The sequence below is a fragment of the Natrix helvetica genome, assembly GCF_964273705.1.
Source record: "Natrix helvetica genome assembly, chromosome: 4".
Classification (NCBI taxonomy): Eukaryota; Metazoa; Chordata; class Lepidosauria; order Squamata; family Natricidae; genus Natrix; species Natrix helvetica.
In genome coordinates, this window is record NC_138550.1 from 18,417,278 (window position 1) to 18,443,244 (window position 25,967).

At 40.9% G+C, this 25,967-nt stretch overlaps 2 protein-coding genes across 2 annotated transcripts; both read right to left on the bottom strand.

Annotated features, from left to right (window-relative positions):
* Positions 1-9,323: 9,323 nt before the first annotated feature.
* On the bottom strand, positions 9,324-19,662 carry LOC309391712 (vitelline membrane outer layer protein 1-like; the record flags this gene model as incomplete). The annotated part of the gene is made up of 5 exons (XM_081952376.1): positions 9,324-9,534; positions 11,563-11,955; positions 13,021-13,115; positions 13,407-13,628; positions 19,636-19,662. The coding sequence occupies 4 exons, from the start codon at positions 19,660-19,662 to the stop codon at positions 11,661-11,663; spliced, it is 639 nt and encodes a 212-aa protein (XP_081808502.1). The 3' UTR covers positions 9,324-9,534; positions 11,563-11,660.
* Positions 19,663-20,266: 604 nt separating this feature from the next.
* On the bottom strand, positions 20,267-24,794 carry LOC309391500 (vitelline membrane outer layer protein 1-like). Its single transcript, XM_081952018.1, has 4 exons — positions 24,759-24,794; positions 22,474-22,695; positions 22,088-22,182; positions 20,267-20,645 (listed from the first exon to the last, which is right to left on the bottom strand). The coding sequence occupies exons 1-4, from the start codon at positions 24,774-24,776 to the stop codon at positions 20,351-20,353; spliced, it is 630 nt and encodes a 209-aa protein (XP_081808144.1). The 5' UTR covers positions 24,777-24,794; the 3' UTR covers positions 20,267-20,350.
* Positions 24,795-25,967: the final 1,173 nt, after the last annotated feature.

Genomic DNA, 25,967 nt, shown 5'->3' on the forward strand with positions numbered 1-25,967 from the left:
CTTTCCTCAAGCCTCTAGAAGAGCAAAAGCTGCTTCCCCCAGACTCCGGAGGCTGGAAACGGGTCCATTTCCACCCTCCCCAAGCCTGCTTGTGAACCCTCCACTTACCTGGCATGATGAATGGGCCACATGGAGACTCCTGGGAGGGAAGGGGCCATGTGGGCATTGCCAGGCAGGGGTTGCATTTGGGGGTTCGCCGAACTGGACAAAATCCTAGCTAGAGGATCACCCAAACCTGTGCGAACCCCTAGCAGCCCACCCTAGGGTTAGGGTTAATGTCTCTCCGTTGGACAATTCCCCTGGGGCTGTGGTCTCCACCTGACATAACTTTATAGCCATGGTAAGAAAATAATCTGAATAGGGATTTAATACTGCTTGTATATACTGCTTGTATGAGAGAATTTTAATGGGAGGGTCTACAGTCTGTTAGTCACAAAGCTCACTTTGGACCAGCATTGGGAGTATTCACAGATGCTATTTAGCCATGGCTTCATTCAGTTTGTCAATTAAAGAAAGTTGGCTAAGTTAATTTTCATTAAGTCTTAAAACATTTTAAAATACAGTGGCTGCTTCACATATTACTCCAGGGCTTAAGACAGAATGCATAATGGGAGAAAAAGGCAGAATGCCTAATGGGAGAAATTAAATCTATGCAATGCACAAAAGCAGACCAAACTCTCCAGGGTCTTGTCCTTGGAGGTTCAAGATTATCGAATCCAATTACATCAGGAAAAGTAATGACAACATTGGAATATCTTGCTTTCCAATCTGATATATTTTAAATGAGCCGTTGCTCTGTCTGTTCCCTTTGTTTTCCTGAGTCTGGAATTGGAAATAGGAAGTAGCTATACAAAATTATTATGAACTAAGTTGTACAAACAATTAGTGTTGCTGTCCTGTTGAATACTGACATTTCAGGATGCCAATTTAATCTCATCCTTCACCTTGACAAAATCAAAACCAAAATGGAAGAGAAGTCAAGATCCTATCGGTACTTTAAATGAAGATACGGATAGACTATGATTGCTAGGTAAGAATCAATGCTAGTTCGAAATGTGCTCTATCATAGAACAAAACCATGGTTTTAATATCTCCAATGAAGAATTGAGAACCAGTTTGGTCTAAAGCCTTGATGGCGAACCTATGGCATGGGTGCCAGAGGTGGCACGCAGAGCCCTCTCTGTGGGCATGCACACCAGCTGCTCTTCTAATTTCCAGTGCGCGCATGCATGCATGCTAGCCAGCTGGTCTTCGCAGGCGCTGGAGCACCAGAAAACAGCCTGAAAATGCCCCAAAAATGGCCAAAAGTCAGGTTTGGGCTGTTTCCAGGCTGTTTTTCAGACCTTTTCAGGCTGTTTTCCTAACCCAAAAAACAGCCTGAAAACAGCCAAAAAATGGACTGAAAACGGCCCCAAAAACGACCTGAAAATGGGCCTGAAAACGGCCACAAAACCAAGCATGCACACACTGACCAGCTGGTCTTCAGGTTTCTGGTGTTCCAGCATGCACACATGCATGCAGATTCCAGTTTGGGCACTCGGTGCTGAAAAGGTTCATTATCACTCGTCTAAAGTCTACAAAACAAAAGTAAACAATCCAGCACAGGACGTGATACTCCTAATTAAAATGCATGCTTTTGGTACAAATGATCAAGGCTAAATTATTGAGGGAACGAACATCTACAGTCATGTTACTGGGAACCCAAGTGACCTCCACTGTAAGAGGAGTACATATTGCTAATTTTAGTTGGGTCAATGATGCCCTCTCATGGACAGGAAAGCTAATTATAATTATTCATACAAATTTAGATTAGTGTAATACCGTATAGTCTGTGTGAGGGTATCAATGTCAGGTTTCCAAAAGATGTCCTATTTAATTCATGAGCCTCGAGCCAAGTTTCAAAAGACATCCAGTCATTTATTAGGAGCACCATTTTGGCAATACCCCATTGCAGTCAGATCTGACCTCATTTAAATTATGGCTGAACTTTGCCCCTGTTTCTTCCCTCCCCTCCGTCTGTGTCATAAATCACATTTTCCAATGAACCGCATGCCTCACAAGCCTGCTGTAGTACCCTGAGATCCGACTCTAGCCGAATGTATACGTGGAATGCACTCCCCTGCCTTTCCTCACCATGGCAACTTGATAACAGATATGCAAATGCTTTATCAGTTGACAATCAACATGCTTCTTCTGAAATTTGCTCCAATATAAGATGCGGTGTATAAAAAAGGTAATGGTTTCCTCTATCCAGTCATGTCTGACTCTAGGAGTGGTGTTCATTTCCATTTCTTAGCCGAGGGAGCCAACGTGACCATATTTATGTGGTCATGTGACCAGCATGGCTATATGCCAAGGCACACAGAATACTGTTACCTCCCCATGAAGTGGTGCCTATTTATTTGCAAAGTTAAAACTTCAAAGCCCCCTTTTAATAATCTGTTATTGTATTTAACGTAAAACATCTGCAAAGACTTCTTATCAGCCACAAATCATTACAACAATTACCACTGATTCATCCAGGCTCAAATATATCTCATTTGGTTCTTAGTAATAAACCTTAAAATTTTATTGGGAATTTTCCCCAGCAATTTTATCTTATCTTCCAATATCCTAAACCTCTGCTGTAAATATCTCCACTCTATCCATTGTTAAGACCTTGTCTTTGTAAACCAAAACACAAATCTCTTATCTTACCAGAAATATCTGATTAGATATAATAAATCCATTTTTGAAAATCGATCCATCTTTCTTCCAAATTGTTTTCCCATTGGGCATAATTGTCCATTCTCCCATCTCTATCAATCTTCTTAAGAGAATCCAGTTCATCACTCATCCAGTCTTTCAATTCTAAGTCTGCAAAATCCACATCTCCTTCAGCCTTCTGTTACAGGTACAACAATCAAACAGGACAGATACAAATTCCAATGGATAATTAAGACTGTAAGAGATGACCAAGCAAGAGTCCAAGGGAGGTGTCAAACATCAGCCTCGAGTCCCTTTGTGCCCACAAGAAATCTAAGTCCAGCCCACCTTGAATTCCACTGACTCTTATCTACTGCTCTCTAAATTTGAGCATTAGTAGTTTAGATCCTTGTAGTTTTATTAAAGTTTTACTCTTGCAATAAAACTTTATATTCATTTAACCTGCCTGGATTTCCAAGCACTTGACATTAATTGAAGTTAATCTGAACTATTCCTCTTCATCAAAATTCTCATGGACTCTAGAGCACCCAAGCCATGGCTTCAGAACCAAGAGCTGCTGCAACAGCAGATGAGCCAAATTAGATGCTCAGGACATGCCAAGACAGCATAGAAAATGAAATGAAGAATGTTGCAGTCAGTCTTCAACAAATGATACAGCAAGTACCGATCCTGACTTAACTACTGCAACCTCAACCACCTGCTCCACCTGCCAAGCCACAGCTGCCAGTTCCCGCTGCACTCATTCCCAAGATTCCCAGCTGCCTTTCACAGAGATGTAAAACAGAGACGTAAAAAGTAAAACTATTCAACACCACTGACAATACTGCTGCCCTACAAAGCAATCTTGACTATGTGTCTGAATGGTCGAACAATTGGCAACTCCAAATCTCAACCAACAAATGTTCTGCCTTACACATTGCCAACAAAAATCAGAACACCAAATACAAGTTGGGTAGATACAACCTCGTAGACGACCCTCACTCTGTCAAGGACATAAGAGTATTCATCTCAAATGATCTAAGCCCCAGAGTTCACTGTAATAGCATTGCCAAAAAGACATTAAGAGCTGTTAACCTATTTTGCGAAGCTTTTTCTCCGATAACATTGTACTGCAAACTAGGGCATATAAAACCTTTGCCAAACCAATTCTCGCATACAGCTTGTCTATCTGGAATCCACACTGTATATTGGACATTAACACAATTGAACAAGTCCAGAGGTGTTTCACGAGACGAGTACGCCGTTCCTCTGCTCACAATAGAATACCTTATGCCACTAGGCTTTAAATTTTGGACTTGGACAACCTAGAACTACGCCACCTAGGGTATGATCAGTGGTGGGTTCCGGATGCCGTTGCAACCGATACGGTTGCAACGGGGCCCGGCGTCCTCCACATGAACACGCGCGGAGAGGTTTCCCTGCAAAGTCTGCAGGGAAAGAAAAAGGGAGAGTGGATTTCCCCACCCCACTTGCAGTGACTTGCCCACTTGCCTGCTTTGCTCTCTCCCTCTCTTTGTAACCACTGTGCAACCACTATGGTGTGGTTGGCTGGTAAGCCATTCTTCTCCTGCCTCCTCTCTTTTCCTTTGTTATGCTGTCTCCCATTCCTTCCTGGCTCCATTCCCCCCCTCTCCCTCTCCCTCCCTCTCTCTCTCCCTCCCCCCCTCTCTCTCCCTCCCTCATGTGAATGCTTTATTTGATGGTGTAATTTCCGTAAAGTGTGTTCATACACCCTGGATTAATTTCTAACAATATCATCTAAACTTTGTTAAACATTTCAAAGATCATGGATTAGATTCAGAGTTCATCATGCTTAGAGGAATGGTATTGAAAGCCATGACTGTAATGAACTTACCGCCTTTCATAAAATATTATCCATCACATTGATTACAGTATCTTCTTAAAAGCCTCCAGTGATGAAGCTCCCACAACTTCCGAAGGCAACTTCTGTTCCATTGGTTGATTATTCTCACTATCAGAAAATTTCTCCCTTATTTCTAGGTTGAATCTCTCCTTGATCAGTTTCCATCCATTATGTTATCCCCCCTCCTGCTATGAGAGTCATTGTGATGATTTAATTCAAAATTGTTTATATGCAGCTTATTGAAGAAGTTTCAGACTGGATTGTGATAAGGTTTTCTTTAGAGAAGTGCAACCTCTACCTGTGTTTGTACATCCACATGCAGGTATCAATTGTGAATCATATGAGGGGATACACAAGCTTGATTTTGCTATCACTGGTTCCTCATTCTTGATTATTTGCCTCTTTCAAGTAATTGGGAGAAATTGTCCACTTGGGGGTTGAAAAAACAATGGTCAGTGTGTATTAAAATAAACTGTTGATTTAACCAGTCAATATTTAAGAATTTTAAATAAAGATAAGGATTATAGCAGAAATTGTTGGATTTCTCTGTTCTCACTGAGAATGTCACATGCTGGTGCAGTGTTTGTCAACCTTTAAACTATGTTGAGTTCAACTCCCAGAATTGTTCAGATGGTGGAATTCTGCAAGTTGAAGTTTACCAGTTTGAAATTGCCAAATTCTCCTTCCATTCCTTACTTTTCTTTAATTCCCTTCTTAAACTTGCTTTTTTCAGTACATTATCTTTGATCCCTATCCCTTTATCAGAGTTTTGTTCTCAGACACTGGCTCATTGTTTCCCTTCTGTACCTATAATCCAGGGCTAAATGACATGATACCCTTAGATAAAAATAAATATGGAGACCATACTCTGAATGTTACCTTCTGATTTTTTTCAAAAGATCACCTGCAAACCCCAAGCTTAAGCTGCCTTTGGATCCTATGGAAAAGCCTAGGAATTCCAGAAGGACAGTTTGCCATCTGAAACATGAGTTGTTTTGAGATTAGTCTTGCCCACATGGCCATTACTTTATACATTGGGAGGTGTTGTGGCCTGCCAGCGGTCAGCGGAGCTGGCAGCAGATTCAGATAGTGAGGAGGTTGGAGAAAAACATGGGGCAGTCCCGGAGTCTGGGGAAGGCTCTGATGAGGGCTCTGTGTTGGAGGCAGAGAGGGGGCCAGGGCCATTTGCCAGCTATCAGCTGCCTTCAGAGTGAGACATTAATGAGGCAGACGAACAACTGGAGCCTGTTCCTGGTGTATGCATGCAGAGAGTTGCCAGATGAAGGGAACAGCTTAATCTGGCAACTCATCAATTTGGGAATAAGGCCACAAGTGGACGATGAATGGCCCCTCCCAGAGGAAATAAAAGAGGAGCAAAAGGGGAGCGGAGTTTGCAGGAGACAATCATTTCGCTTAATTGGTTTGTGACTCTCCAAGACTCCTTGCCAAGTTTTGCAGATATTGGCCTGTCAGCTCTCCAAGCCAGATAAGGTCTGTGACTGTAAATCCTCCCTTGAAAGACTTTGCTGGATATGAATGAAGAATTCACAGTAAATTAATAAAAGGTTTTGTTTTTTTTGTCAGGACAAGGAGTTTGCTTCATGCTCTTGGGAAGCCTCAGTCAGAACTCAATCACCACCCCTGGTCTCCTTTCTCTGCTCTCTGCAACCTCCTACAGCTCAACTTACTGTTTTACTGCAGTTAATTGTCTTACAGCCAGAATAGGAAATGGAGACCTATGTGTAGGCAGGACAAGAAAAAGGGGCAGGGTCGTGGACCTGAGCACCTTCTGTTCAGTGGTGGGTTGCTAACTGGTTTACTACTGCTTTGTTTGTGCTCGTGCGTGCTTGCACACTCAAGCAACGCTTCTGCGCATCCGCAGAAGCATCCAGGCGGGTGGGCAAAGCCTCCTGCCACCACCACTACCACACTGGCAGCAAACCACATCTGCTTCTGTTGCCTTCACTGGATGGAGCCAGGAAATAAAAAATAATAATTGTGGTTGATAACTGAAAACAAGATCTAGTTTATTTATATTTTGCTTTAGTGCACTGAATGCTTGGATGATGCTTGGTTTAATTATACTTTAAATTAATTACATTTCTTAAAGATGCTGAACTATACAAATAACAGGGGTGATATTTTAGTAGCTGTGAACCACATTTAACATCTGGCAGGGGAGGAGAGAGCCCCATATTAAGTGTGGTTGTGGTGGCTGTGGCAGTGGTGATGATGATGATGCAAAGTGAGTAGGATTGAGGCCTTTATTTATTTCTTTTAATTCTTAAGTGTTGTCTATTGTAGATGTTTTTTGTTTGGTGTATTGTGAAAACCTGAGTATTAGTTTTACTCACTAAATCATGGGTGTCAAACTCAAGGCCCGGAGGGTGCTTAGATCTGGCCCACGGAGCCACTCTGGAAATAGTGAAGGACTGGTGCCTCTGCCAGCAAAAACTGAGCTTGGGAGGACCAGATAGCGAATACGGAGCTCTGAGCCCATTTTTGTTGGCAGAGTGCTTCAGCAACCACAGCCACCTCCAACACAAGTGATGTCAAACTGGCCATGCCCACCCTGGTCCCAAGGTCAAACATAATCCTGATGCGGTCCTCAATGAAATCGAGTTTGACACTCCTGCACTAAATTGTGCATAAGAAGATCTTATATATTTCCACCCTTGAAATGACAGGAAATCAAAGTGCTAATTTTTATTAATTAGAGTCAAAAGAGACTTGGGAATGGCACAGATGATGGGGAAGCATGAGTTGCTTATTACTGCAATAAGCCATAGGTTGCACAATACAGCAGAAGTTGACATAGCACTAACTCAAATAAACCCTATTATGGGTTGCCTCCATGTATGAATGCAGTCATTCGGAAGAATATATTTCTTTCTTTTTACTAAATGCAGTAAAATGCACAGTGATCTGTGTGTGGTATTGAGGGAAGACAAAATTACTAATCAAATGTCCATTCTAATCACATTATTGCATAATCATTCCAAGAACCACTTTTTTATTAGTTTATAATATAAAGTGGTATCATCACTCATCCTGGGCATGTTTTTTTTTTTTGAACTATTACCACCTGGCAGGCAGTACAGGATAATAAAATCAAGGACAAATAGGCTGAAAAACAGCTTCTATCCCAGAGTAGTAGTAACTATATTGAATTCTACTGTATAGGGCAATATTAATGCAATATCGGGTTTTCAATTCAATTGTATAGAATGTGAAGGATGCGTGTTTGTGTTTCATTTTAATAGTTATAATGTACACTGAAGATGGCATTTAATTTCATTGTATGAGGTGTAATGACAATAAGTCAAGTCAAGTAAAAGTGCTATTACTATTGTTATGTTGGCACTGTAGCTATTTAGTTCAACAATTTGCTCAAGAAGTATGGGGTCTATGCAGGACTTTTCCTCTGAAAGAGTTAGCCAAGAAATTCTATTAACTCTACATTTACTGTCTTTCGGTTTTAAATAGATTATCTAGGCAAATGTAAAGGAAATATGAAGCTAACCGCTCAAACTATGTTTTTTAAACAAATTGCTGAAACTAATTGCTAAAATGATTTCTAAAAATTAACTGTCAGAACAAATTGCTCAACTATCTCATAGTGAAAGTAATAATCTCATGAAAACTTATTTTTATCATGGTAAATCAATCTGCCATATTTAGTGTAGCTTAAGATCTGAAAAGAACATGTCTCGATGTCCTGTTCCAAGAATCATTGAATTGTTTGGATTGTATCAATTTCTGCAAAAAAAAAAAAACCAATCTAGAAATTGTATTAGCCATGAAGAGTAGACAATCATCAAACATTTTGATGGCTAGTGGGGAGGGTGCAGAAGAAGGTGGGGTCAGGAGTGTGTGTTTTTGTTGTTTTATTAACAAGGGATAGGAAGGGAAAGAATTGAAAAGTATTTTTTTATGATGCAGAAAAGCAAAGGAAATTCTGCTTCTTAAACAAGAGTCATTAAAGTGCAAATCAATCCTCTTGGATTTTCCTCAAGCACTTTCTCTTTCTGCACTCTTTTACTGTACACCAAACTTCAGTCATTGGAGTACATACCTTAGCTCCTAAACCCAATATGGACATCACCTCAACCATTCTCTCTGCATTCTCTCCTTGTTCTCCAGACTCAAAAGTCAAGTTTGATCAAATTATGTTTTTAAAAATACACACCCAATATTAAAAAGGTACTGTGTGTTGGTCAAGGTTGGTTTCAAAAATATTGGAGTGACCAGTTGTCTTCCATCCTTTTTATATCTTTAGAGTAATGCTATTCATGAGCTGGAATAGGACATAGCAACAGGTCAGCCATTGGGGACTGGCTGAAATAGGATATGGTAACAAGGTCAGCCAATGGATAGGCATGGGACCTGGGTCAGCCAATGGAAACTATTTGGTGACTGAGAGCCATGCCAGATGGCTTGGAGCCTGGGCGTGGCTTACCTGTGTAGCTCTGAGTCTGTGCAAGAGAACTAATCTTGTCTGCTATCTGAATTGAATTGAAACTGGAAACCAATCTCTCCCCTCTACCATGTTGGAAGAATCTGGATGTGATTTCTGCAGCAAACTCTGACATGCTTTGTGTTTTATATTTTCCTGTTGAACTCAGACATTTGAGGATGGCACCCCTTTCTCGCTACCTTGATAATTTCAAAACCAAAATGGAAGATAAGATGCTGTCAACACTTTAAATGATAAAGATTCAGCTGCACTATCATTGCCACCCAAGAACTGATCCTAGCTAGAAATGCATCCTATCATAGAACAAAAACATGGATTTAATTTATCTAATGAAGAATTGAGTCAGTTTGGTATAAAAGTAACAAAATGCAGCAAAGGTCCTGATACTAAAATACTACTGGATGTTTATGGAGATTCTCTGTCATCCAGGTCACAACTGTCCCAAAGGTGTTTTCAAAAAGCAACTGGACATTCAGTTGCTCCATGCCTTTGAATGAATGGATGGACACACTAAAGAAAGGATGGGAGAATACGAAGAAGGCTCTAGCAATTGCGGCAGAAGCCTACACGAAGCAAGCTGATCAACATCGCTCGCACCAAAACCCCTTCCTTTTGGGGGACAAAGTTTTTGTGTCTAACAAATACATAAAATTAGGAATGCCTAGTAAGGAATTGGGTCCAAAATTTCTAGGTCCATTCCCAATAGTGAAGATAGTTAACCCAGTTACAGTTCAACTAAGTCTACCCAGAAGTCTAGGGAAAATTGACCCAGAATTTCATTGTAGCTTGTTGAAACCAGTAATTGGGTCTAACATAAGAGCATCCACCCAAGCTCACTCTCCTCCTGTAGTGATAGAAGGGGAAACACAATCTGAGGTGGAAGGGTTACCCTTGGTCTGAATCTACTTGGGTGAACAGTGGGAACCTAAAAGTGGAGAAGTTAGTAAAGCAATTTCATGAGAAGTTTCCCAATAAGTCAAATGGTCCCCTTGGGGGGAGGAGAGGTGGTTAATTTTGTTATGTTAACTTTTATGTTATTCTCTTTTCAGGAAACGTTTTTCTTCTGAGGAGAGGCCGCCTGTCAGGCCTGTAGTTATGTTTCTTTTAGGATCTTTGGCCTGCCACACTTTCTTATAATTTCCTATGTGTTTCATTAGTGTAGAAGTTGGGAGGGGGGAATAGAAAGGAGTAGAATTGTGGAATGTATTGTTGTCATTTTTTTTATAAAAGCTCAAGGTCATCTTTTGTCTCCGCACCTTGACACCTGACCGGAAGCAGAGGGGTGTAGATGCCAGTGTGGAAGATGATGATTGGAACATGTGATGGATTATGGGGTGTGGGGATAGATCATGAACTTTCAAGTGGGTGGAATTCTAGGAAGAACATTAGAGTTGGAATTCCATAGATGTGCTAACTTGCCTGTATGAATAAATTGGAACTTTAAGGATGATTCTACCTTGGTCTCTGATTGATTTCATGCATGGTATTTAGAACACTGACAAACTAATCTTGTCTGCTATCTGAATTGAATTAAAACTGGAAACCAATCACTCCCCTCTACCATATTGGGAGAATCTGGATGTGATTTCTGCAACAAACTCTGACATGCTTTGTGTTATATTTTCCTGTTGAACTCAGACATTTGAGGATGGCACCCCTTTCTCGCTACCTTGATAATTTCAAAACCAAAATGGAAGATAAGATGCTGTCAACACTTTAAAAGATGAAGATTCAGATGCACTGTCCCAAATGTATTTTCAAAAAGCAACTGGACATTAAGAGGACTAATAACCAGATGACTACAAAAAATATAAATCCTTCTCTCTTTCTTTCAAGTTTATTGAAAGAAAGAAATTTGAAGATGCAACGCAATTTTATTTGCATGCAAGCAAGCAAGCAGTAATATTATATTATTATAGTTTGTTGCTGTGACTTGGATCAAAATGACAAGAGGGAAAACAGTCACACACTTGCAGTGCTTGAGGTTTCTGCTACTTCCTTTGTTACGCCTTCCCAATCTGGATTGTTTGAAGAGGTAACACCTGGGGGAACGGTTACCTTGTATTACCACATTATGCACAAACACACCAGTGGTGGGTTCCGGACCCCGTCGCAACTGGTACGCTGAGCATGGGGCCGGACATCCTAGTCTGGAACACACACTGTGCACGCATGCACACACCACCACCCTACAACACTCAGCTGCTCAGCAGAGGTCACGCAGGCACCGCATGCTGCATCAGCCAACATGCCAGATGGCTTGGAGCCTGGACGTGGCTTACCTATGTAGCTCTGAGTCTGTGCAAGAGAACTAATCTAGTCTGCGATCTGAATTGAATTGAAACTGGAAACCAATCTGTGTGCACTTGGCCCAGTTGCTTCAAAAACTGTTAGGGAATGCAGGCGGGTTGGTGGGCCAAATAAGCCACTGTACCAGTACGGTGGCTGCTACTTCCGGCTACTACTGGTACAGCCGTACTGGGTTGTACGCCTGGAACCCACCACTGAAACACACCCTTTATTCTCAAGTTAACAGTCTTAATTCTTAAATTAACAGTCTTTGAAAATGCATAGCAAAAGTATATTTATAGGTGAGGAAACATGGATCAACCATTAACAGCAGTAAAAAGCCACATCATTGAGTGCTGTGTCATCACGTGTGATTCCCTGTGCATCCTCCACCCTTGTTCTCATTCCACATATACCATTTGATCGGCACTCCTGGCTCCATGGGCCGTATTCACCCAATTTAGTGCCAAGGCCTACAAGTTGCATAGTACCACTGCACTTGAACTCGATGTTGTTAACTGTTGTATCATCAAGAATTCCTTGACGCGGTTCCACTCTCAGAGAAAAAGAAACCAGGTAGCCTCTATGGCAAAATTGTTTTCCAGTCCACTTTCCCCACCTGCCAGAAAAGATAGATCACCATCTTTTAGTGTCTAAATTAAACACTTGTCATCAATCCAAGAGATTTAGGCACAATGGCTAAAATCTTGGGCTAGGAATCAAGTTAAAGTCTAGTTTTTGCTATCATTACACAATTCTGGGTCAAAATTTGATAGTCAACCTAATTCTGTGGTGCTATTGTAGAAAACAATGGAGGAAAGGGGTCTTTTGGCAGCTGGCATAAAAATGGGATAATTATTAATCCCATTTTTGTTTATTTGTTCATTTGTTCATTTGTTTGTTTGTTCTTTTGTTCTTTTGTTCTTTTGTTCTTTTGTTCGTTTGTTCGTTTGTTCATTTGTTCGTTTGTTCATTTTTGTCAAACAAAAAGGAGAATATGTATAAGAGAGTAAAAATACAATGACAGAGACGATAGGTAAGTTAGTTCACTTATGCACGCCCCCTCTACTGACCACTTTAGTCATGGTCACTTAAGTACACCATTACAGCAGAGGCTTCTCATACTGCAAATTGTCTTACGCTGTTCGAAGCAGCATTTCCCCTTTTCCTTCTATTACCCTTGTTCAAGTCGTCCTGAGACAGTTTTAAGTCCTGAGACAGCATAAAATGTCCAGTGTCCTTAGGAAACCACCCAAAAGTACCAGAAGTCTCAAGAAAATATGTAGCTAATTTTGTTCTATTTAAATGCAAACCAATGCAGGGGCTTTTTAAGTTTATTAAAGTTTTAAGTATTGAATATAGAATAACAGAGTTGGAAGGAATCTTGGAGGTCTTCTAGTTATAAGGAAGATTCATGAACTGCACAATCGGAGAAGTATGTGGGAAACTCAAGTCCACAAGGGGTCTTGTTGGAATAAATGCATGCTAGGGAAGAAGAGCCAAAGGGACGAAATGAGATACACTTACTATGGCCCACAAATGATTAGTTATAACATTGCACAACTCAAGAATACAAAAATCTCTCATCCACATCTCATTATCAGCAGCTCATTCAGAAAGGTCATCTCCTCTCCCAATCTTCATGACAAGGAAATGAAATATGGTAAGAAAATCAGTTACTCACGGTCCAACTCTAGACTCAATTACTACACCATCGTCACAGTACAAGCGGATGCCATTCAGAGCTGTCTTGTCAAGTGTCCACTTGTCTTCTTCCACCTAAGAATATATGACCTTGGTAAAGTTCTAGATCAGCCTTTCTCCCCCTTACTGTCCTTCAGATTTCAATTCTCAGAAATTCCAACATTTACCCATAAATAATGGAAAATGAATTGGATCAAGATTGGATCTGCCACACAATATTCCATCCAAACTCAATGCATTTCTTTAGTTGTAGAATCAAAAGTGTAAAGCCTCAACACAATTACTTCTTGATTGCCTTACTTGAAAGATGAGCAGTTTCAAGAGAATATTTAGAAGTGAGGTAGCATCAGAAAAGTAAACCTCTACCTTCAGGGCAAAGGCGTCAGCATAGCCAGAAGTACAAAATGAAATCGGTCCCCATTCACCCCTGGAACTCCCATTTGGCACACTGAGCACGGAAGAAAACCTTCGAGATTCGCTATTCCACAGGCAGCAGGAGATAGTCAAGAGAAGAGCGGTGCTGACAGAGAGATCCATGGAAACCTGTCTCCTTCTTGAAACAGAAAAGACTTCAGAAATTGTAGCATCCTAGAAATCAGTCATAAACAATCTGCAATTTCATCCTCATGAAATCACGCTTTTTCATTCTTTTATTTTGTCCTCTTTGCATCAGCCTTGATTCCAGGGAACTGCCTGGATTTGATCTTGCAGTTTTCTTGGTAATATTTTACAAATGGTTTGTCACTTCCTCCTTCTGCCTAGAGCTGAGATAGTGGGACAAACCTAGTTGGCTTTGTACCTAAGACCTGACTAGAAGCACCAGTCAGTCCCAAAACGGCTGTCTTAACAAAACCTCCACAGTTAGAAGCTTAAGAGGATTTCTGGGTTATAACAAGACAACTTTCATTGAGAAAATCCTTCTTTTGGACTCTATGAAAATGCCCAGAAATCCTGGAAGGCCAGTTTTGCCATCTGACGCATGGGTTGTATTGGTATTAGTCTTGCCCACAAGGCCATTACTTTGTACATAGGGGAGATTGTCAAACCAGCCACTTTGCAAGTGTGCCCATTAAATGTTTTCAACATTCCAAATTGGCACATGCACCAAGAGATTGTCTCTTCCTCCCTTAATGGTTTTTTTTTCTCCTTTCTTACTCTCTAGCTTTTCTATTTCACACTCTATACATTCGTCAGCCTTATCTTTTTCTTTGCTTTAATATCTCAGACTCTCCCTCCTTCTCAAATGCAAAAGGCATCCCTCACTTTTATGCTCACACTAATACTTAGAGCAGGAACAAGTTATCCATATTCCACTAAAACCACCCGTATTTTCCACTCTTCCAAACAACTAGATGTATGAAATGCTGACTTAATCTCCCTGGTCGCCTTTGACTGCTCTCTGCAGCTATACTTACTGTGTTCCTGCAGTTAATTATCTTACAGCCCAAATGGAAAAGATTTCAATGGAACAAGTGTTTGTAGGCGGGACAGAGGTAGGGGCAGGGACATGAAACCTGAAGCACCTTCTGTATCCTTCACTGGATGGAGCCAGGATATAAAAATCTGCTTGTCGCTGTTCTCTGAAAATAAGTTCTAGTTTATTTGCATTTTACTCTACTCCATTGAATTCTTAGCTGATGCTTAATTTAATTATGTTTATTAAATTAGGTAACTCTGTAGGATGTGTTTTTGCTGAAAAGATTTTTTAAATGTGTGTAGAATGCCCAGGAAAATGTTTACATTTTCAAAACTACAAACCCTCTTAGCCCATTAAGTTCTTCATTTTCAAAATGTACCCATTTTTACTTAATACTTTCTTTATTTTTATCCCATATAGTCTTTCCACCTTTCCATTCAACAATTTGCATAACAATGTGTCTATGTGAGCCTTTTTCTCCAGAAGAGTTAACCAAGAAATTCTTCTGACTCTACGTTTACTGTCTTTAAGTTTTGAAATGGATTATTTAGGTCAGGGGGTCGGCAACTTTAAGCACTCAAGGAGCCACAAAGGTCCTAAACGGAAGCCCTCTGTCAAAACTGAAGCCGACAGGAAGTCCAGTTCCCCCATCATAGAGTCTCCTCCTAGTGTGGCATCCTTCTTCCTCTACCTGCCCTAACTGAAAGCCCTATCAATGGTGGAGCCGACAGGCAAAAGGGAGACGCAGCAGAGGGATGGAAGAGCCACATGTGGCTCCAGAGCCGCGGGTTGCTCACCCATGATTTAGGTGGATCTAGAACAAATGCTGAAGCTAACTGCTCAAAATATGCTTTTTAAACTGATTGCTGAAACTAATTGTTGAAAATTAATTGTCAGAACAAATTGCTGAACTATATCACAGAGAAATAATAATGTCACGGAAACTTTTTCTAATCAGTTCTAGTCATTCTGCCATATACACTGTAACTTATGACCTGAAGAGAACATGTCCTAATGTCTTGTTCCAAGAATCATTGTGTTTGGATTGCATCGACTTCGACAGAAAACAGCCCAGCAAGAAGAGTAGACAATCAGCAAAACATTTTGATGGCATGTGAGAAGGGTGCAAAGTAGACAGGACCAGGAGTGTGTGTTGTTATTTTCTTAACAAGGGAAGGGAAGGGGAAGAATTGAAAAGCATTTTCTTTGAGGTGTAGAAAAACAAAAGCATTCTGCTTTGATAGCTTCATAATTTTTTTAGTATTTGTTTGGAAACTAGTTGAGTCGACAAGAATAGTTAATAGCAATGGCAATACCACAGAGTTGTATACCACTTCACAGTGCTTTCCAGCCCTCTCAAAGCAGGGATTAATTAGGAATAGCAACAACAGTGTTACATAGGGTGTAAATATACCCCATGTTAACTGAGCCGCCAAATCAGAATCCTTACTTTTCACAACTGCAACAGCAGAGCAGAGAAAATATTTAAGTAATTGCTACATCAATGTTGAGTCTTTGTGCCAGTCATAAAGACATCAATCTTCCAATATCTCAGGGGCTGCCACAAAGAAGAGGGCATCAAGCTATTCTCCAAAGCACCTGAAGGCAGGACAAGAAGTAATGGGTGGAACTTAATCAAGGAGAGAAGCTACTTAGAACTAATGAAAAATTTCCTGAGAGTTAGAACAATTAATCAGTGGAACAACTTGCCTCCAGAAATTATGAATGCTCCAACACTGCAAGTTTTTAAGAAGAGGTTGGATAACCATTTGTCTCAAATGGTGTAGGGTTTCCTGCCTAAGCAAGGGGTTGGACTAAAAGACCGCCAAAGTCCCTTCTAACTCTGTTACTTTTTATTCAATATCCAGAGATAAAACATAAAATCAAATAAAACCCCTGTATTGGTTTGCTTTTATATCTTCCTTGTATACCTTATGGATGCTTGAGCTGCTAATAACAAGCAACAAAAAGTTGATTAACAGCAGGGGTGGGCTGCTGGGGGTTTGTAGGGGTTCGGGAGAATCTCTAGCTAAGATTCTGTGCAGTTCAGAAAACCCCCAAATCCTGGCTGCAGGGTTTTACATGAAGTCCAGCTGCTTTCACACTGTGTGAGACAAGTTGTGCAGCTTTGTGTGATTTTGTGTGTAAAGTGTGATGTTTAGTTTTTGAGCCTCTGCCATTGTGTGAGGTTCCTGTTTGCTGCAGGGGATGACAGAGAATGAGGTGGCTGGATGGAGTCACTGAAGCAGTTGGCATGAGATTAAATGGACTCTGGGGGATGGTAGAGGACAGGAAGGCCTTGAGGAACATTGTCCATTGGGTAACAACAAGGGCAAAAAAGTGACATAGATGTTGTCATGCCCAACCACCCAATCACATGACCACCAAGCCATGATCACCAAGCCTTGACCACAGAGCTGATAGGGGAAAAATGAATTTCACCCCAAAGTTTCTACTGATGCCCTAATTAAATCGTAAGCCTCATGCCAAGCTTCAAAAGAAATCCAGTTATTTATTAGGAATGTGCCAATTTCATGTTGGCACAGACCAAGTGAAGGCAACTCTGACCTCACTTAATTCGCCCCTTGGCTCTGATCCTGTTTCCCCCTCCCCCCCCCAAGGTGTGTCATCATCAATCACATTCCCCAACAAAGCAATTTTGCAGCTTGTAGAAATCCCTTCCTCTGGCCACTGTGGGTGTGCATGGAAATTACATTGACATTGCCAGCTGGAATATGCTTTGTTTTGACTGAAATACAAGTTCCACAAGGCAGCTGCGAGACCCGATTCCCCATCCCCTAGCCTATGGCAACTCTAAAGCAGGTCAGGAATGCTTCGCAAGTTGACAGATTGATTATAAGGAAGCCTTTGATCCTGTTCCACACAGCTGGATTCAGAAATGCTTAGACACTTTGGAATGCTGAACATCCTAAAAGCCACTTGCAATAGATACTATAAATACCACACACAGACACTCTGCTAGAGAGAAGTTCCCTGAAGATAGGATTCAGCACAAGTCTGAAAGCTTGGAAGACAAAACCTCTGGTTGCTAACTGAAAACAAGATCTAGTTTATTTATATTTTGCTTTAGTGCACTGAATCCTTGGATGATGCTTGGTTTCAATTATACTTTAAATTAATTACATTTATTAAAGATGCTGAACTATACAAACAACATATGGGTGATCTTTTAATAGCTGTGAATCACATTTAACATCTGGCAGGGGAGGAGAGAGCCCCATATTAAGTGTGGTTGTGGTGGTGGTGGCAGTGGTGATGATGATGATGATGATGATGATGATGATGATGATGATGATGATGATGATGCAAAGTGAGTAGGATTAAGGCCTTTATTTATTTCTTTTAATTCTTAAGTGTTGTCTATTATAGATGTTTATTGTTTGGTTTATTGTGAAAACCTGAGTATTAGTTTTACCCACTAAATCATGGGTGTCAAACTCAAGACCCATGGGGTGCTTAGATCTTAGATCCCACGGGGCCAATCTGGAAATAGTGAAGGACTGGTGCCTCTGCCAGCAAAAATTGAGCTTGAGAGAACCGGATACCGAAAACGGAGCTCTGAGCCCATTTTTGTTGGCAGAGTGCTTCAGCAACCACAGCCACCTCCAACACAAGTGATGTTAAGCTGGCCATGCCCACCCTGGTCCCAGGGTCAAACACAACCCTGATGTGGTCCTCAATGAAATCGAGTTTGACACTCCTGCACTAAATTGTGCATAAGAAGATCTTATATATTTACACCCTTGAAATGACAGGAAATCAAAGTGCTAATTTTTATTAATTAGAGTCAGAAGAGACTTGGGAATGGCACAAATGATGGGGGAGCATGAGTTGCTTATTACTGCAATAAGCCATAGGTTGCACAACACAGCAGAAGTTGACATAGCACTAACTCAAATAAACCCTATTATGGGTTGCCTCCATGTATGAATCCAGTCATTAGGAAGAATATATTTCTTTCTTTTTACTAAATGCAGTAAAATGCACAGTGATCTGTGTGTAGTATTGAGGGAAGACAAAATTACTAATCATACGTCCATTCTAATCACATTATTGCATAATCATTCCAAGAACCACTTTTTTATTAGTTTATAATATAAAGTGGTATCATCACTCATCCTGGGCATGTTTTTTTTTGAACTATTACCACCTGGCAGGCAGTACAGGATAATAAAATCAAGGCCAAATAGGCTGAAAAACAGCTTCTATCCCAGAGTAGTAGTAACTATATTGAATTCTACTGTATAGGGCAATATTAATGCAATATCGGGTTTTCAATTCAATTGTATAGAATGTGAAGGATGTGTGTTTGTGTTTCATTTTAATAGTTATAATGTACACTGAGGATGGCATTTAATTTCATTGTATGAGGTGTAATGACAATAAAGTCAAATCAAGTCAAGTCAAGTCAAGTCAAGTCAAAGTGCTATTACAATTGTTATGTTGGCACCGTAGCTATTTAGTTCAACAATTTGCTCAAGAAGTATGGGGTCTATGTAGGTCTTTTCCTCTGAAAGAGTTAACCAAGAAATTCTATTAACTCTACATTTACTGTCTTTCGGTTTTAAATAGATTATCTAGGCAAATGTAAAGGAAATATGAAGCTAACCGCTCAAACTATGTTTTTTAAACAAATTGCTGAAACTAATTGCTAAAATGATTTCTAAAAATTAACTGTCAGAACAAATTGCTCAACTATCTCATAGTGAAAGTAATAATCTCATGAACACTTATTTTTATCATGGTAAGTCAATCTGCCATATTTAGTGTAGCTTAAGATCTGAAAAGAACATTTCCCGATGTCCTGTTCCAAGAATCATTGAATTGTTTGGATTGTATCAATTTCTGCAAGAAAAAAAACCAATCTAGAAATTGTATTAGCCATGAAGAGTAGACAATCATCAAACATTTTGATGGCTAGTGGGGAGGGTGCAGAAGAAGGTGGGGTCAGGAGTGTGTGTTGTTGTTTTATTAACAAGGAATAGGAAGGGAAAGAATTGAAAAGTATTTTTTTTATGATGCAGAAAAGCAAAGGAAATTCTGCTTCTTAAACAAGAGTCATTAAAATGCAAATCAATCCTCTTGGATTTTCCTCAAGCACTTTCTCTTTCTGCACTCTTTTACTGTACACCAAACTTCAGTCATTGGAGTACATACCTTAGCTCCTAAACCCAATATGGACATCACCTCAACCATTCTCTCTGCATTCTCTCCTTGTTCTCCAGACTCAAATGTCAAGTTTGATCAAATTATGTTTTTAAAAATACACACCCAATATTAAAAAGGTACTGTGTGTTGGTCAAGGTTGGTTTCAAAAATATTGGAGTGACCAGTTGTCTAACATCCTTTTTATATCTTTAGGGTAATGCTATTCATGAGCTGGAATAGGACATAGCAACAGGTCAGCCATTGGGGACTGGCTGAAATAGGATATGGTAACAAGGTCAGCCAATGGATAGGCATGAGACCTGGGTCAGCCAATGGAAACTATTTGGTGACTGAGAGCCATGCCAGATGGCTTGGAGCCTGGGCGTGGCTTACCTGTGTAGCTCTGAGTCTGTGCAAGAGAACTAATCTAGTCTGCGATCTGAATTCAATTGAAACTGGAAACCAATCTGTGTGCACTTGGACCAGTTGCTTCAAAAACAGTTATGGAACGCGGGAGGGTTGGTGGGCCAAATAAGCCACTGTACCAGTACGGTGGCTGCTGCTTCCGGCTACTACTGGTACAGCCGTACTGGGTTGTATGCCTTGAACCCACCACTGAAACACACCCTTTATTCTCAAGTTAACAGTCTTAATTCTTAAATTAACAGTCTTTGAAAATGCATAGCAAAAGTATATTTATAGGTGAGGAAACATGGATCAACCATTAACAGCAGTAAAAAATCACATCATTGAGTGCTGTGTCATCATGTGTGAATCCCTGTGGATCCTCCACCCTTGTTCTCATCCCACATATACCATTTGATTGGCACTGCTGGCTCCATGGGCCGTATTCACCCAATTTAGTGCCAAAACCTATAAGGCCACTACCAACACTGCACTTGAACTGGATGTTGTTAGCTGCTGTATCATCAAGAGTTCCTCGACGCGATTCCACTCTTAGAGAAAAAGAGACCAGGAAGCCTCCGTGGCAAAATTGTTTTGCGGTCCACTTTCCCCACCTGCCAGAAAAGATAGATAACCATCTTTTAGTGTCTAAATTAAACACTTGTCATCAATCCAAGAGATTCAGGCACAATGGCTAAAATCTTGGGCTAGGAATCAAGTTAAAGTCTAGTTTTTGCTATCATTACACAATTCTGGGTCAAAATTTGATAGTCAACCTAATTCTGTGGTGCTATTGTAGAAAACAATGGAGGAATGGGGTCTTTTGGCAGCTGGCATAAAAATGGGATAATTATTAATCTCATTTTTGTTTATTTGTTCATTTGTTCCTTTATTTATTTGTTTGTTTGTTTGTTTTTGTCAAACAAAAAGGAGAATATGTATAAGAGAGTAAAAATACAATGACAGAGACAATAGGTAAGTTAGTTCACTTATGCACACCCTCTCTACTGACCACTTTAGTCGTGGTCACTTAAGTAGACCATTACAGCAGAGGCTTCTCATACTGCAAATTGTCTTACGCTATTCGAAGCAGCATTTCCCCTTTTCCTTCTATTACCCTTAAATGAATGAATTACCCACTAGTGAAGTAGTGAGTCAGCTAGCAAGTCCCCTGTCAATGCCTCATTTTCTTATTGGAAGTCTGAGTTCTAGCTCAGCTTCCCTTGTTACTTTACACATGGTGTTCCACAGGAAAACAGAGTTCTTGCTCTGGCTGCCATGTGGCCCTTCCCCATGTTTTATTTGGGGAGAGAGGATTGTGCAATAAAGAAAGTTGAATCGACATCTCAAATGTCCAATGCTGCCCTAACCCTTTGACACATTTTGACTGCTGAGACCTTCATTTGCAATGAACCTATCATAATTAAATAATCCGATAAAGAGGTAAAAGGTATTGCAAATGATGCACAGTTACTGTCAACCAGGAATCTGCAGAAAGCACAGAAGGTGTGTACATGCAGAGGTGTCCATTATCCCTACAAACTTCTTAAGCTGTGGAAAGTCACCAGGCGAACATACAATGTCCTGAGACAGCCAAGAACCTCCAGTGTCCTTAGGAAACCACCCAAAAGTACCAGGAGTCTCAAGAAAATCTCTAGCTAATTTTGTTCTATTTAAATGCAAACCAATGCAGGGGCTTTTTAAGTTTATTAAAGTTTTAAGTATTGAATATAGAATAACAGAGTTTGGAGGAACCTTGGAGGTCTTCTAGTTATAAGGAAGATTCATGAACTGCACAATCGGAGAAGTATGTGGGAAACTCATGTCCACAAGGGGTCTTGTTGGAATAAATGCATGCTAGGGAAGAAGAGCCAAAGGGACGAAATGAGATACACTTACTATGGCCCACAAATGATTAGTTATACCATTGCACAACTCAGGAATACAAAAATCTCTCATCCACATTTCAGCATCAGCAGCTCATTCAGAAAGGTCATCTCCTCTCCCAATCTTCATGACAAGGAAATGAAATATGGTAAGAAAATCAGTTACTCACGGTCCAACTTTAGACTCAATTACTACGCCATCGTCGCAGTACAAGCGGATGCCATTCAGAGCTGTCTTGTCAAGTGTCCAGTTGTCTTCTTCCACCTAAGAAAATATGACCTTGGTAAAGTTCTAGATCAGCCTTTCTCCCCCTTGCTGTCCTTCAGATTTCAATTCTCAGAAATTCCAACATTTACCCATAAATAATGGAAAATGAATTGGATCAAGATTGTATCTGCCACACAATATTCCATCCAAACTCAATGCATTTCTTTAGTTGTAGAATCAAAAGTGTAAAGCCTCAACACAATTACTTCTTGAATGCCTTCCTTGAAAGATAAGCAGTTTCAAGAGAATATTTAGAAGTGAGGGAGCATCAGAAAAGTAAACTTTTACCTTCAGGGCAAAGGCGTCAGCATAGCCACAAGAACAAAACGAAATTGGTCCCCATTCACCCCTGGAACTCCCATTTGGCACACTGAGCACGGAAGAATACCTTTGAGATTCGGTATTCCACAGGCAGCAAGAGATAGTCAAGAGAAGAGCGGTGCTGACAGAGAGATCCATGGAAACCTGTCTCCTTCTCGAAACAGAAAAGACTTCAGAAATTGTAGCATCCTAGAAATCAGTCATAAACAATCTGCAATTTCATCCTCATGAAATCACGCTTTTTCATTCTTTTATTTTGTCCTCTTTGCATCAGCCTTGATTCCAGGGAACTGCCTGGATTTGATCTTGCAGTTTTCTTGGTAATATTTTACAAACGGTTTGTCACTTCCTCCTTCTGCCTAGAGCTGAGATAGTGGGACAAACCCAGTTGGCTTTGTACCTAAGACCTGACTAGAAGCACCAGTCAGTCCCCAGCCTGCTGTCTTAACAAAACTTCCACAGTTAGAAGCTTAAGGGGATTTCTGGGTTATAACAAGACAACTTTCATTGAGAAAATCCTTCTTTTGGCCTCTATGAAAATGCCCAGAAATCCTTAGTCTTGCCCACAAGGTCATTACTTTGTACATAGGGGAGATTGTCAAGCCAGCCACTTTGCAAGTTTTCCCTTTAAATGTTTTCAACTTTCCAAATTGGCACATGCACCAAAAGATTGTCTCTTCCCCCCTTAATAGCTTTTCTATTTCACACTCTATATCTTCGTCAGCCTTGTCTTTTTCTTTGCTTTAATTTCTCATTCTCTCCCTCCTTATCAAATGTGAAAGGCATCTCTCACTTTTATGGTCACACTAATACTTAGAGCAGGAGCAAGTTATCCATTTTCCACTAAATTCCACTAAACTAAAGTAAAGTGGCTGGCTTGATAATCTCCCCTATGTACAAAGTTAATGGCCTTGTGGGAAGACTAATCCCAATACAACCCATGCGTCAGATGACAAACTGGCCTTCCAGGATTTTGGGGCATTTTCATAGAGCCAAAAAGCTGGATTTACTCAGGGAAAGGGTAAGACAGATTATTTATTTAGCACACACATGGAAAACAGCCCAAAAATGGCCCCTAACCGTTTGAAAACAGCCCAAAAAACAGCTGGAAAACACCCCAGAAAATGGATGAAAACAGCCTGAAAAATGGCCAAAAGCAGGCTTTTGTGTGCTGGCCAGCTGGTCTTCAGGTTTCCAACAGTCCGGTGCACACACATGTACATGCATGTACGGACAGTCCGTTATCGCACTCAGTGCCGAAAAGGTTTTCCATCACTGAGCTATAGACTCCTTAGCCTTAAGGGAGATTGTCAATCCAGCCACTTTGCAAGTGTGCCCATTAAATGTTTTCAACATTCCAAATTGGCACATGCACCAAGAGATTGTCTCTTCCTCCCTTAATGTTTTTTTTCTCCTTTCTTACTACTCTGTATCTTTTCTCTTCCACAATCTATACCAGTGATGGCGAACCTATGGCACGCGTGCCACAAGTGGCACGCGGAGACATTTGTCAGGGCACGCGAGGTGCTGCCCTGTCAGCTGGCCAGCGCACATGCGTGCGCTGGCCAGCTGAGTTCCCCTTTTTAAAAGCTGGGGAGGGTGAAAAGAGCCTTCCCCACCCCCGGAGGCTTCAGGGACCGTACGGAGGCTTTCCTGAAGCCTTCGGAGCGCTTAAAACGACCCTCCAAGCAACCCTGAAGTCACTTCCGGTTTGCTCGGAGGGTGGTTTTAAGCATTCCAAAGGCTTCAGGGAAGCCTCCGGATGATCCCTGAAGCCTCCGGAGGGCCTCCGGGGGGGGTAGGGGAGGCTCTATTCGCCCTCCCCAGGCTCCTATTAAGCCTCTGGAGCCTGGGGAGGGTGAAAAAAGCATGTAAAAATGGGGGGGTCGCGCGTTGTGCGTGCATGCGCACTGGGGGGTCACGCATTGCATTATGGGTGCGGCACGCCCACACACTACCCCCCTGCACTCCCCCCACCTGTGGCACGCGAGCCAAAAAAGGTTCGCCATTGCTGCTCTATACATTCGTCAGCCTTGTCTTTTTCTTTGCTTTAATTTCTCAGACTCTCCCTCCTTCTCAAATGCAAAAGGCATCCCTCACTTTTATGCTCGCACTAATACTTAGAGCAGGAACAAGTTATCCATATTCCACTATAACCACCCGTATTTTCCACTCTTCCAAACAACTAGATGTATGTAATTCTGACTTAATCTCCCTGGTCTCCTTTGACTGCTTTCTGCAGCTATACTTACTGTGTTCCTGCAGTTCATTTTCTTACAGCCTGAATGGGAAAGATTTTAAATGGAACAAGTGTTTGTAGGCGGGACAGAGGTAGGGGCAGGGACATGAAACCTGAAGCACCTTCTGTATCCTTCACTGGATGGAGCCAGGAAATAAAAATCTGCTTGTCGCTGTTCTCTGAAAATAAGTTCTAGTTTATTTGCATTTTACTCTGGTCCATTGAATTCTTAGCTGATGCTTAATTTAATTATGTTTATTAAATTAGGTAACTCTGTAGGATGTTTTTGCTGAAAATATTTTTTAAATGTGTGTAGAATGCCCCGGAAAATGTTTACATTTTCAAAACTACAAACCCTCTTAGCCCATTAAGTTCTTCATTTTCAAAATGTACCCATTTTTACTTAATACTTTCTTTATTTTTATCCCATATAGTCTTTCCACCTTTCCATTCAACAATTTGCACAACAATGAGTCTATGTGAGCCTTTTTCTCCAGTAGAGTTAACCAAGAAATTCTTCTGACTCTACGTTTACTGTCTTTAAGTTTTGAAATGGATTATTTAGGTCAGGGGGTCGGCAACTTTAAACACTCAAGGAGCCACAAAGGTCCTAAACGGAAGCCCCCTGTCAATACTGAAGCCGACAGGAAGTCCAGTTCCCCCATCATAGAGTCTCCTCCTAGTGTGGCATTCTTTTTCCTCTACCTGCCCTAACCGAAAGCCCTATCAATGGTGGAGCCAACTGGTGACAGGGAGCCGCAGGAGAGGGATAAAAGAGCCACATACGGCTCCAGAGCCGCGGGTTGCTCACCCATGATTTGGGTGGATCTAGAACAAATGCTGAAGCTAACTGCTCAAAATATGCTTTTTAAACTGATTGCTGAAACTAATTGTTGAAAATTAATTGTCAGAACAAATTGCTGAACTATATCACAGAGAAATAATAATGTCACGGAAACTTTTTCTAATCAGTTCTAGTCATTCTGCCATATACACTGTAACTTATGACCTGAAGAGAACACGTCCTAATGTCTTGTTCCAAGAATCATTGTGTTTGGATTGCATTGACTTCGACAGAAAACAGCCCAGCAAGAAGAGTAGACAATCAGCAAAACATTTTGAGGGAAAGGGAGAAGGGTGCAAAGTAGACAGGACCAGGAGTGTGTGCTGTTATTTTGTTAACAAGGGATGGGAAGGGGAAGAATTGAAAAGCATTTTCTTT

Coding starts and splice junctions, on each gene's coding strand:
- LOC309391500 (XM_081952018.1), bottom strand. Junction 22,183..22,473: donor CTGACGCCTTTGCCCTGAAG/GTAAAAGTTTAC, acceptor ATATTTTCTTAG/GTGGAAGAAGACAACTGGAC. Junction 20,646..22,087: donor ATTGAGTCTAAAGTTGGACC/GTGAGTAACTGA, acceptor CTTTTCTGGCAG/GTGGGGAAAGTGGACCGCAA.